We start from the raw sequence: 13,322 nt of genomic DNA, 5'->3' as shown, positions 1-13,322 counted from the left end.
TTACTTGGGGGGAAAAAGTTAAGTCCTTTCAGGTTTTCTTTCATTAGACATGATCTTGAATATTGCCAAAATGAAGTATATTACTCTTCACATGTTATTTCAGTTGCAAGTTTCTGTTTACCTTCTTTGCAGGAGGACACACTAAGCAAACCTGCCATAGTACAGTTCTTAGATACCACCAACTCAGTACAAAAGCATATATTTTCTGGATTAACAGAAGGTGAAGCAAATGCTTTAGGAGGAATCACAAAACGATAGACTGGGATTCCCTTCAGGTAGTTCTGTTCTTCATACTCTGCATAGATTGACCTAAACAAGGGAATAGACAACCATGATTAGTTTTCCAATTGACTCTGTTCCACAACATTCTCATAATTGTTTTTGTGTGACTTGAACCTAGTAAACAAAAATAACAGGTGAAGGTGAATAAAATATATGATTTGAAAATATTAAATGACAGCAAATAAACTTCCACGAGAACTCGAAAAATATCTTCTTATTAAAACATATATTAAAAAGGTAAACAAAATATAATGTAAGATACAAAATTAATACAATTAAAGAAAACTATCCTGTTCACATAATAGCAGACGAATTCCAGATACTGCCATTTTAAGTTCTGCAATGAAAAATTAAATACATGTACAATTATCTTGGAATCACTGACTCCAACTCCTTTGAAAAAGTATGCTATTTTAAACAAACAAGCCACACATTATCTTAAATATTTTAACTAAAATCTTTTCATGACGAAAGCCATATAGTTCAAAATTTCAAAAAGCCATATAGAACAAAACTTTTTGGTCACTGCCTCATCAAAGTCATTAGGGATATTTTCACTTCTCATGCCTATTGCTAAAACATCTTTGGCACTAAGAAACATCTTGCTCTATTTTGTCACGGGATTCTAGAACATATAGCCAAGAAAATTCAGATGTTCATCATATTAATCACTGTTGCAAGTAACCTTTGTTATATGGGTTATATCCTGCCAAGGACATAACAGCTGGTAACACCCAAAGCTTCAGGGCACCTTCTACATGCCCAAACTGTCACACACCTCAAGCTGAGCTGACTGAAAGACAAGTTTGGGTGCAAAGCCCATCAGAGCTTTGCAACCACCAAAAGTATGCTTCTCTGGGGCTTTTGAGGATCAACAGTCAGCCAGTGCTGTCCTTTGCTGGGAAGGTAAGTTCTCTTTGGAGAAAAAAAAAACTCTTAGTTTCTTAATTGTGTTGATGTTTTCTTACTTTGCGCTTCATTAAAGTCATTTTAAAACTAGGAGTGTTGTGTTTTAATGGACTGTCTCAAGATTGTAATGAACTTTTAAATGGAGCACTCATTTTTTTTCTGTCAGTTTAAAAGTGCAGTAAAGTAAATGAAAACGTTTTTTCCTTTGGCAAAATTGTGTTTATTTTACATTTGTGATGCCATCATAGTGCTTTAAAGTACTTTTTACTGAATTTTTCTGTCAAAAAAGAACTTTTGTGGACTGGTTGTGTTAACTGGCAAATGCTGCTTGTTTTCTTTGGGAAAGAGGCAATATTTTCGGCTTGACCAAGGAACAGACTACCAGTTCCATGGTTGGGTTTTCTTTCAGCCATAAAAAGAAGAAATAAGCAAACAGTCTGCCACCACAGTAAGCTAGCAATTTTCTTCATTTGCACGTGGGTGACTCTGCTGTGGGCATTTGTTTTACCTCATACCACTTATCTTTCACCCTGGATCCCTCTGATGTACCTGCAGCCACTACGGACTAGGAGTTAGCAACTTCCTTTGTGATTATTGGAGTTCCTTAGCAGGCAAGGGAGCGCTATTCTTGTTGGTCCTGGAGACTGAACAGAAAGTTTTCCCTATTCTGTCTGAATGCTGTGTCCCTCCCCGGGGAAGCTGCTGCTGCCATTAGTTACACAGTTGGCCCCATTTTTCCTGTCAAAAAGAAACAGAAAACTAAGCATGTATCAATTCCTCTTCAATTTTGTTTAGACAGCAGTAATTTACTAGATCTGCCTCAGGGTTTAATTCAGGCTACTGAGCCTCCCTGTAAAGTAGTTTCTTGTAAAAGAAAAAAGGATTTCTCTTTTCTTGAACAGATTCAAGATGTTGAATGTTAACAAGAAGATGCAGGGATGGATACATTTTTTCCTCAGATTTATGATTCAGACTCAGAGGAGACCTGAGTTTCATATTCTCCCCTGTAGGAGTTTCTCTTTTTCTGAGACTATTGCTAGAATGTGCACTGTTTTCAGTGGGAGAACACTGAGGTTTCTCAGTCCTTCAGAAAATACTATTAGTTGTTTCAAATTTTTTTTCCAGGTTCTACACCCATTCATCCCGTTATGTCTAATTTAGAGGATGTGTGTATCACTACCTGCAATTTTCCTAATAGGCAGAAAACTGTCCTTAAAAAAGCAGATAAGAATGTATACATTTTCTTAGTCTTTTAAATTTTTACACACTATTCTTAAACTTGACACGGGAACTATAGCTGTAGTTGATTTCACTGCTGCTAAACACCTAGTCATTTCCAACCCTACTCTTTCTGATAAGGATGAGAAAATTATTGATAGGTATGGGGGAAAAGGTGTATACTTCTGCAATGCTGATTTTCAGAATTTTCAGTTAAGCTCATATGTTAAAGTTTGTTCTTACAAATTGTGAAAGTATAAGACATGTTTTATTTGCAGTTTCTGATTGCGAAGAAAAATAGTTTCTTCTATTGCACAGGCCATCATCCATTATTTACAGTGTGTCTGTATGACTTGGTTGATATGGCCACTGGTACCGATTTGAAGTGGTTTGCATGGATGTCTTCTCAGAACCTCCCCGATGATGTTAAAAATGAGATTTTACATTTTCCGGTGGGTAGAAATTTAGTCTTTAGTTCCTCGTACTGCAGAGGTGATCAAAAAGTGTTATGAAATGGACAAGCTAGTCCTGTGAATCTCCAAGATTTTTCAACCATCCCTTTCCAGATTTTCAAAGTGATTTTCTATCTCCTCATCCAGTTTTGGCAAAAAAAAAAAAAACAGAATAAACAGTCTCAGCAAAAATGCAAGTAAATATATGTGTAAGAAGAAATGTGGAATTCCATAAAAAAAAGCCCTGAACTTCTAAAACCATGAACAGTCCAACTAGTCTGACTATTCAAGAGACCTTGAGAACACCTCCCACCCTGGTCCATTTTTACTTCCAGAAAGTCTGAATCTCCCTTTTTCTCCTTGGCAACAACTAGTTTCAGATAAATGGGTTCTGAAAATGATTCATCAAGGTTACAGATGGCAGTGGGAGAAAATTCATCCTTTCCACGGGGTCATACTTAATCCTCCAAAGCATACTCTTATGTTTCCACCAGTTCTTCATCACATGTTGGCACAAAGTGTAATACAACCAATTCCTCCTTCCCAGGTGGGGAAGGGTTTTTATTCATGGATGTTCCTAGTGCTAAAGAAAGAAAATTCTTGGAGACCATTTCTGGATTATTCTTTCCTAAACCTGTTTATGACAGTGCCCAAATTCGAAATGAAGTCACTTCACAACCGGTCACCTCTTCTTACTCTTTCAAGCTTCATGGTAACACTAGATTTAAAAGATACTTATCATCACAATATTATAAGGTTTTGTGTGTCTGGATCACATTATCAGTTCTCTCCCTTACCCTTTGGACTATTCACTGCACCAAGAGTGTTCACAAAGTATCTAGCTCCAGTTCTTGTTCATTGCAGGCTACAAGGTATTCACATTTTTCCATATTTAGATGACTTGCTTATCCTTGCAGAGTCTTTTTCAACATGTCAGGAATCTGTCTCTTGGGTGATAAATCTCTTACACAAGCTGGGATTCCAAGAAAACATTCAAAAGGCTTTCTTTACTCCTAAACATAGGACTGTGTTCTTGGGATGTCAACTACACATAGTTCAAAGTCATTTTCTTCCACAGGAAAACATTATATCTTCTTTTAGATCTATTTATAAGGTTTTCCAATCAGATTTTAGTCATTGTGTGGGAATACCTCATGAATTTGGATCTTGTGGCATCTATGATCCTCATGATATCACTGACAAGACTCCACATGAGAAAGATGTAGTGGTATTTAGATCTCTTTGTCCAAGCATCAGTGCCTTTATTTTTTTCAAATCCCAGTGCTGGGGCTTGTCAAAAGAGAAATGGTTTGGTGGAGACAACACATATCATTAAATCCAGGTCTGCCCTTCCCCTCTTTGCTTCAAAGCTGTCATTTACCACAGATGCCTTGGACTTTGCTTGGAGATTAGTTTCTTGAGGGATAAAACTGCAAGGGGTGTGGAATACTAAGGATAAATGCAACACGTAAATATTAAGGTAATGCTTTGCCTGATCGACTCTATGAACCATCTTTGGTCCACCCAACGTCTTCAAGTGGTTACAGATAATACCATAATCATGTGGTACATCAACAAGCAAGGGGAATGAGTTTTTCCACCTCTGCAGACTAGCCATGTTTAGCTTGGGATGTAGCTTCACAGCACAGTTTTACTCTGCATATATCCCACATTCCATTAGTGCAAAACTGTGAGGCAGACAAGCTGAGCAGGATCTGGGCAAACACTCATCCTTGAATGAAAACTACATGGGGGAGGTCTTCCAATATTTGATCCATGTATGAGTTTCTTAAGTAGACCTTTTTGACTTCAGTCTGAATAATCAAATGGCAAGATTTGGTTCTAGGATTCCATGCAAGAAAGCCAGAAATAAATGTTCTTGTAAGATTTTCCACTACTTCCACTTATATCCAGGTTGCTTCTAAAGATTCAGAAGGAATTCCTCAAAATCACTGTGGTGAATCACTTCTGGATCAGGCAACTGTGGTCTCCCTTCCTTTGGAAATGGCTAGGGGCAACTACTACAAGCTTCCTTACAGTCTGGATCTACTCACACAAGAAAAGGGGTGTTTGATGAGCCCTAACATTAATCAACATCGATTGACATTGACTGCTTGGATGATAGGATCCTAATTCGTTTTAGGTCCCTGTTTACTTAGGATGTGCAGCACGTACTAATGGAGGCAAGAAATTCTGCTACTCAAAAATCATAGATTAGGAAATAGGAAAGGTTTTCTAGTTGGTGACAACAACATAAGCAGCACCCATTCATGGCTAGGTGTTCTCTGGTTCTACAATATTTGTGTCAGTTACTATCCTATGGCCTTTCTTATTCCTCTATCAAGGTTTATTTCTTAGCCATTTCAGCATGGCTGCCCATGGATCCTCCTCTTTCAATGCAGTCTTATGTCAAAATGTTTTTGAAAGGGGTTTTGCATAAGAGCTCTCCAAGAAACCTGATGGAAGCTTGTGGTAATTCTAAGACCATTTTGTGTTAGAGAAGCTAACACTTGCTCCATTTGAACCCGCTAATCTAGCTGACTTGAGCTTTTTGACATAGAAAACAATTTTACTGAATGGTCTGACCTCTGCAAGAAGGGTATTTGACTTGCAAGCTCTTATGGTGAAGCAACCCTATCTCACTTTCCATGGAGACAGGGTTCTTTGAGAACAAGTACTTTTCTATGCCTAAAGAGGTACCAAGTCAACATTAAACCAGACTGTTCGTCTCCCCATTTTCTTTCCTGAACCTAAAAATGAGGGATAAAGGATACTTCATACCCTGGATGTCCACAGACAACTCAGATACTATCTTGACAGAACAAAATCTTTCAGCTCTTTGGATAAACTGTTCATTTCTTGTGACAGTAAGAGGAAGGGGAAACCTGTGCCGAATGTTTGTTTAAGGCTATTACTTTTTGTTATACTCTCCATAACAAAACTATTCCTGGCAGGGTTAAGGCCCACTATACAAGGACCTTAGCTTCATCTATCTTTTTTGGAAAGGGTTGGATTGTAGAAGTAGTCTATCAGCAGCTACTTGTTCTGTACATACTCTTTCAAAGCAGAATAAGCTTTATTCCTACTCGAGGTTCAGATCACGCTTTGCTATGACCGTTCTTCAGGGGCTCCTTGATTCTTCTCCTTCCACCTTCCAAATGTAGTTAGCTAAGGTGATCTATCCATATAGCTAAGGCTACTGCAGTAGTGACCATTATGATAAACATAGTCCAGTTTTGTAAGTAAACTTATAACAGTAGATGTTCACACCACCACTGCTGCAGAAGCTTAAGCTATACAGCTAATGTCCTGCATTGGATATAACAGCTGTCCAGCTTCTAAAGCTTTAGGGCACCTTCCATGTATCCAAACTATTAGTCAAACTGAGCTGAATAAAATACAGGTTTGGGCACCAAGTCCTTCAGAGCTTTCATGCCAACTGATAGAGGGTGGCTGAGTTCATTAAGGACATTTCTAGGAACAACAAAAAGAAATGTCCACACCCTGGCATAAAAAATGCATCAAAAACAAGGGGGGGTGGGGAGTAGGGAGGGAGTGTCTACTGTAGCAATTATCCAGTGAACATCTACTCTTATTTACACAATGTTAACAATAATATACAAATATCATAATATATGTCAAATGGATTTACTCTAGTAGAATTATTTAAGATATTACAACGGACAAAATGGATTTCCATATTTCAAGCCATAAACATGTTTGTATGCTCTGTGGCAGGTCTACCCACTTGATGGTGCCTATGTCACAAGTGATAATTCAACAAAGGTTTAAAAAAACTCAAATATGGCTTTAGGGGATTTGGTCATGTTGATTAATGTTACCAAATTAAGTATTTGCTGGTGATAAGTGGGTTGAGGACCCAGCCTATTCCAACCTACTCCAGGGACCCATGTTAATGGTGGGAGGGATATATGTACTCCTATTGGCCAGCATGTGCCTTCCATAAAGCCCAGCAGCCCTGGACCAATAAGCTACTGGCCAACTGGTGTCCAGTTGCCAGCCAGGGTTACCTGGAACAGCTCTGTTAATTGAAAGCTGGACATAAAACCAATCATAGCCAAACATGAATGAAAAATTGCTGCACTCATTGTAAGTTCCCTGACAGAATGAGGCTTGAAAGTGGATAATGTAATGGTGCGAAGGAGGATGGACATCCTATGTACCCAAGAGACAAAAGGGAAGGGGAGTGCAGCAAAGGCACTTGGCTTGGGATCCAGAGTCTACTATTCTGGAGGAGGACAGGCTAGAAATGGTGCAGGAATTGTGGTGAAAGAGAGGCTTCAGAAGGCAGCGAGGGATGTTATCAGAATTAGTGACAGACTCATGGCAATCAGACTCCAGCCTAATTGTTGGACAATATTCATAATCTCACCCTATACCCCACAGCAGGGTTGTGATAGTGAAGAGAAGAATACATTTAGACAGTGGCTGCAGGACCTACTAGAAAAAGCAGGATAACATGAATTGTTGTTGATAATAGGTAACTTGAATGCACATATCAGGAGGGCAGACAAGGATATGAGGACTGCCTGTGTGGACATGGGTGGGACAACAGAGAAGGAGAGACCATTCTAGACTTCTGTCTGGCAAATGGCTTGATAGTAACCAACACATGGTCCAGAAAGAGAGACAGTCACAAGATCGCATACACGCGTGACCATCATGCAACTCATGTAGACTTCCTCCCAGTAACAAAATGGCACTGGGGTAGAACCAGTGAAGGCAAAGTCATCCCCAGTGAAAGAGTTGGCCCACAGCATAAACCACTGGTTGCCACAATTAGTTGCAAGCAGTGGTCAGAGAAGACTCTAAGGTCAACAGAGACCATGCTGAAGAACTGAAAGTTGACTGTAGAGAAAGTACAACATTTCAAGGAATTATTCAGGGCTCTAGTATAGCAAGAAGAGGAAGAAATATATGAAGATGAAGAAGAATGGCAGCACCTCAAAACAGCATGGGTGAGGAATACAGAATAGATATATTGCCGAGCCGGGTATGGAACTATGGTACATAAGGAAAGCTGGTGGTGGAATGCAGAAGGCCAGAAAGTCATCAAGAGAAAGAAGGAGTGTAAGAAAAAGTGGGAGATAGAAAAGATGAGCTAGACTAGGAAGGAATACTAGTTGGCTAACAAAGAAGCTATGAAAAGAGTTGCAATACAAACAACAGGGTGCCATAGGCACTCTACCCAGCTTCTGGAAGGAGGCACAGAGAAATTATATTAGGTTGCAAGGCAAAGACAGTAAGATAAAGAAGATAGACACCCTTCATAAGGGATGCTAGCAACAACCTGCTCACCAGTCCACAAGACATTAACATCAGATGAAAGGAATGCTTGCAGCAGCTTCTGAATGAAGAAAACCCCACAGAAGCTATACTGCCCCAGACACAGCCTATGATGAAAGAAGAAGAGGATCCCATCCCAGAAAAAGTAAGAACAGCACTAAGTAAAATTAAGTCAGGAAAAACAGCAGGCTCAGATGTTGTCACAGCAGCTATGATAAAGATGTTGGGTGAGACAGGGAAGAAATGGCTCTTGAGGGCACTCATAGCAATATGGAGAGAAAGGTCTATCCCAGATAACTGAAGAATAAGCATACTCATGCCTGTGTACAAGATCAAATGGGACATCCACAACTGTGGACGACAGTACAGAATTATCAAACTTCTGTCTCATTGCATGAAAGCTCTGGAGAGGATGACTGATAAACGGATACTCAGAAAAGTAGAAAGTAAGATGAAAAATGAGCAGTTCAGATTCAGATCAGGATGCAACACAACTGACCTAATGTTTGTAGTGAGACAGCTGATAAGAAGCTAGAGATGAGGAAAGAGTCCAACTGGGCATTCCTATACTTGGAGAAATCATATGACAAGGTCTCAAGAAAGCTAATTTGGGTAGTCCTGCGGTGGTTTGAAGTTCCAAAAGCATTGGTAAAATTAGTTTAGGTTATGTATAAAGATGCAATGACTCAAGTACAAACAATGTCTGGTCTCACAGAGGGTTTTCAGTGGGAGTGGGTGTACATCAGGGTTCAGCTCTGAGCCCACTGCTGTTCATACCAGTGATGGATTACATTAGCAAACAGGTCAGAGGGGACGGATCACCAAAATTGCTGTATTCTGATAATGTGGCATTAGGACAGGGGAATGGAATGCACAATTGAAGGCACATGGGATGAGTACAGCTAAGACAATGGTAATGGCAACACATTGGGGAAATCAGAAGAAGCTGAGAATTGAGATAGAAGGGAAGATAGTGGAACAGGTTAATAGCTTCAAGTATCTTGGAGGGGTGGTTGAGGAGAAGGTAAGTCTGAATGAAGAATTCAAAGCAAGTATCAGAGGGGTTGCAGCCAACTGGCATAGAGTGTCAGGAGTAGTGTATGAAAAAAGAATGCCAATGAAGCTGAAAAGTAAGGTGTACAAAACAGTGGTGTGGCCAATACTATTGTTTGGTACAGAAACCTGGGCAGTAAAGTCAGAGCAGATGAGGAAGCTAGAGGTGATGAAAATGAAGTGCCTGAGATGGGTGCTAGGATGCACACTGTGAGACAACTGAGAAATAAGGACATAAAAGCTGAAGCCAAAGAAGCTCCAGTTGCAGAAAAGATCAAAGAAGATGGATTACAGTGGTTCAGGCACATGTGCAGAAAAGCTGAAGACAATCTGAAGAAGATATGGGACATAGAGGAAAATATACAGCAAAGAGATAGATGGATTATGTGAGAAAAGATCTGCGACAGTCAGGCATGAGTGTTGAGGAAGGCAGGAGTGTGGCACTGAATTGAGAGAGACAGTGACAGTCAACATGACGCTGTGTAGAAAACAGAAAAAAAGGGGGTTGATGACGATGATGAAACATGTTTGTATGATAAAGGCATGGGTAAAGCAACTGTACATTATAATCTAGATAAAGCTCAATCTACTGCTTTGTTATGAAACAAAAGAATATTATCGAACATTGCTTGCCTGAGAGAAGCAGTTAAAAACACAAATAATATGTCTCTTTGGATTCACTTCATAATATCGGAATACTGAAATATTGAATTTCAGTATCTTGAGACCGTGAAGTCAAAAATCCAAATAACCAAAAGCACAAAACCACGTCACCCAAAGTCCCGAAAAACCACAAAACCGCGAAACCTAAACAACCGAAACCACAAAACAACGAAAACACACAGCACGCACTACACAACACATACCAACACAAACACATATACACCTCCCAGCACTGTACAAAAGTCAATACAACATACACAACTAAACAAACACACTCACCTTCCCTTACTATATGCAGGAGAGCTGTGCCCATACCTCCCAACCATCCTGAATAACGCGGTTTTTACCTAGTTTTGGGGTCCAAATACTGGGGTGCCATGATTCCTGAGTGGCATCCCTCCATTTCCGACTTTTCCCAGCTTTACTTTTTATTTTATTTTTAATTTCCCCACCCATTTTTTATGTTGAGTTGACGTCATCACGTGCGTGATGATGTCAGCTCCATCAGGCTATCAGCCTGTCAGAATTGAGCTCAAGGGCTCCAAGGGCACATTTCTGGCTTTCCCCGTGATCTGCGTCTAAGAGTGGTTTATTCAAACGAGAACTCTGCCAGTTTGTTAAGTGTTTTCTGGCTTCAACAGCTCTGTATTCAAGTGCTCAGAAACAGAGTAGTAACAATGCTCTGACGGTTCATTTGGAAGTGTTTTCTGACTTCATCAAACAAGCGCATTTTGGAAGGAAGGAATGGGATTTCACAGGTAAGAAAGGATTATTTCTGGCAGTTTTTTTTGTGTGTGTGCATGTCTGTGAAAAACTTCATGGAAAATGAAGACTAAATGAAACAACAATGACCTTTAATGGAAGAGATCTCAAGAGCTAAGAATCTTTGTTTCATTACACTGTCTGTTTCATTGAATATTACTGGTGCTATGTGTTTAGCCCAGAGATGATAGCTGGCAATACATTTGTATTCATTAAATTGGTATATAAACTAAATGGGCATACCAGTTTCCCCTTTCTAGTTCATTACATGATCTGTGAATTACTTAAGTAGTGCCCATATACTAGATCTATGGTCTTCAAATGATACTAACACTGAGCTAAAAGATAAGTGCTATAATGTTTTATTAACTGTGCTACAGAAAATTAAATTTGCTGAATTAAGCTATTATACCTTTATGCAAGTTTTAAGCTATTTATCCTTATGGAATATGGCAAAGCATTAAAGCATTTTAAGGGAAATAATTTTAGATGATTAAAATCTTTTCAGGAAACAATTCACACTGGACCATTTAAAAATGAGCTTATCCTAAATATACTGTGTTGTTTGTTAGTTATCAAAAATAGCATCTTCCTTACATGCAATCTGGTATGTAACTTAAAAGAAATTTGAAAGTGTACCCATCTTTAGCGCCATGCAAAATTGTTTGCTTTTTTCTGTTTACAAAAGAGTTCTTAACAAATACCAGGTATGTACACAATGTGTGTGTGCTTTTTTCTGTTTACAAAGGAGTTGTTAACAAATACCAGGTATGTACACAGTGTGTGTGTATGTATGTGTGCGTGTGTGTGTGTGTGTGTGTGTGTGTGTGTGTGTGTGTGTGTGCGTGTGTGTATGTAATACACCTGGTGGCTACAGGTACTCAGGCTCAAACCCTGCACCTTTGCTACAGGGTAAAAAGAGCTTAACGTCCCTAGCCAGCACCACTTGTGAGTTTGCCCAGGTTTTTTTGTGCTAAGAGGTTGAGAGCTGTGCTGAGAAATTAATTCACTAAATGATAGCCATTAGGTTTTAGAGCTTTGCCCATTTTTTTGTGCTAAGAGGTTGAGAGCTATGATGAGAAAAGAATTCATTAAATGATAGCCATTAAGTTTCAGTCTTACTAGTTTTCAGGAAGCTGCTGACTTGGCATAATGGTATGTTGCTCTGACTGTAGTGCATAGTGTCCTGGGTTCGAGACTTGCAAGTGAAATGCATGGTGGTAACACAACATTTTATTCTAGCAACTTTACCTTTGTCCCCCCCCCTGCCCCAAAAAAATTAAATTGAAAATAAGTGTGACAAGCTGTGCAAGATGCCTATGGCTTACACTACTGTAATTCTATTTATAATGTGGGTCTGGAAGTAGACTTTTATGATGGAAATGTTCTGAATTGGGCAGTTTTATCATTATTGGTTCATGCATTTTGTTTCATTGCCTACAGTACAGCCCACTGGAAAAATGTTCAAACAATACATTTAAAATGCACTCTGTCTAACAAGTGTGTTGTATTATACAAGGTCATAAGGTCAAGGAATATAATTTAATAAAGTCAGGAAGGTGTATCAAAGAAAAGAACACATGTATGTTTCTTGTTTTATGTGCAAGGGGCCAATGATTTGAAAGCAGCCCAAAGGTAATCTTTATCTGCCACTGGCCAGATGAATTTTCTTTGGATGTGGTGTGGGTTTCAATGCTGTTTCAATGAATGTGAGTTTCAAGGGCAGAGAAATTTTAATGCCAAGTCTATTTTCATTGTGAGACAGCATTGCTTTGTTTACCAGATGTCTATTAGTGTTTGTGCATTATTGTGCTGTAAAATGTAAAAAAAAAAAAAATCCAAATCATTGTAGAAGTAACGCAGTATGCACACATTAGTGTTTATGGTAAATTGGGCGAAATAGCCAGGTAATGGGACATTGGAATGGCTGCAGGGGGACTCTGGTGTCATATTTTGGTTGTCTGTTCTTCAGTTTGAATTTGAAAGTTGGTATCCCACAATTCCATTGGAATAGGTGGGGTTACGTAATTATGTATGCAAATTAGATGTTAGTCAGCGTACAGATTTGTACCTATTTTTCATGTGCCTTGTCCAGATTTTTGATGTTTCCGGGTTGGGATGTATGGTTGCACCCCACACACACACCCTACTAATATATACTAACTGAAGGTCGCACTACACTCCATAACAGAGACAACCCAGCACTAAACATTCCACACACACACCCCCACACAAACACACATCACAGACATACAAACACCACCACTCCCAACACTAACACACTCACACTCTGACCTACCTACCCTAACCCACACATAAAACATCCCAACACACTCAGAAACACACAATCCCTCCCCAAAACCCTAAAATAAACAGCACTCACCTAATGCGCTATCCATACCGTGGGTTCAGCATTATCGGCTTCGACATTTCCAGGTTCGCAATTTCCGTCTGTTCAACTTTATAGGCTCAAGATTCTAAAGTTCGATATTTCAGGATTTCGAGCTTATGAAGTGCTTCCATCTCTTTAGTTTGACTGTGTGTTTTTCAGAAAAGTTTTATAGTGAATACAGCCTTGTTTGTGAAACTGCATGAATAAAGTCTCTGAATGATAATTTCATATTTATTTATGCTGTCAAATAAGCATATAAGTTAGGACTGGAAGGAATTTTTCAG

General features: G+C 39.2%; 1 protein-coding gene across 1 annotated transcript in view; it reads right to left on the bottom strand.

Annotated features, from left to right (window-relative positions):
* The window catches only part of CD36 (CD36 molecule), a 524,084-nt gene that overhangs the window by 166,749 nt on the left and 344,013 nt on the right, over positions 1-13,322 (bottom strand). Inside the window, exon 9 of the mRNA XM_044087262.1 lies at positions 122-309. Coding sequence (XP_043943197.1) covers positions 122-309 — 188 coding nt within the window. The remainder of the gene's footprint in view (positions 1-121; positions 310-13,322) is intronic.

Source organism: Protopterus annectens, chromosome 11.part0, assembly GCF_019279795.1.
Source record: "Protopterus annectens isolate FY-2018-M chromosome 11.part0, PAN1.0, whole genome shotgun sequence".
In the NCBI taxonomy this organism is placed as follows: domain Eukaryota; kingdom Metazoa; phylum Chordata; order Ceratodontiformes; family Protopteridae; genus Protopterus; species Protopterus annectens.
The sequence above is the reverse complement of the archived record's forward strand: the minus strand, read 5'-3'. Positions and strand labels throughout refer to the sequence as shown.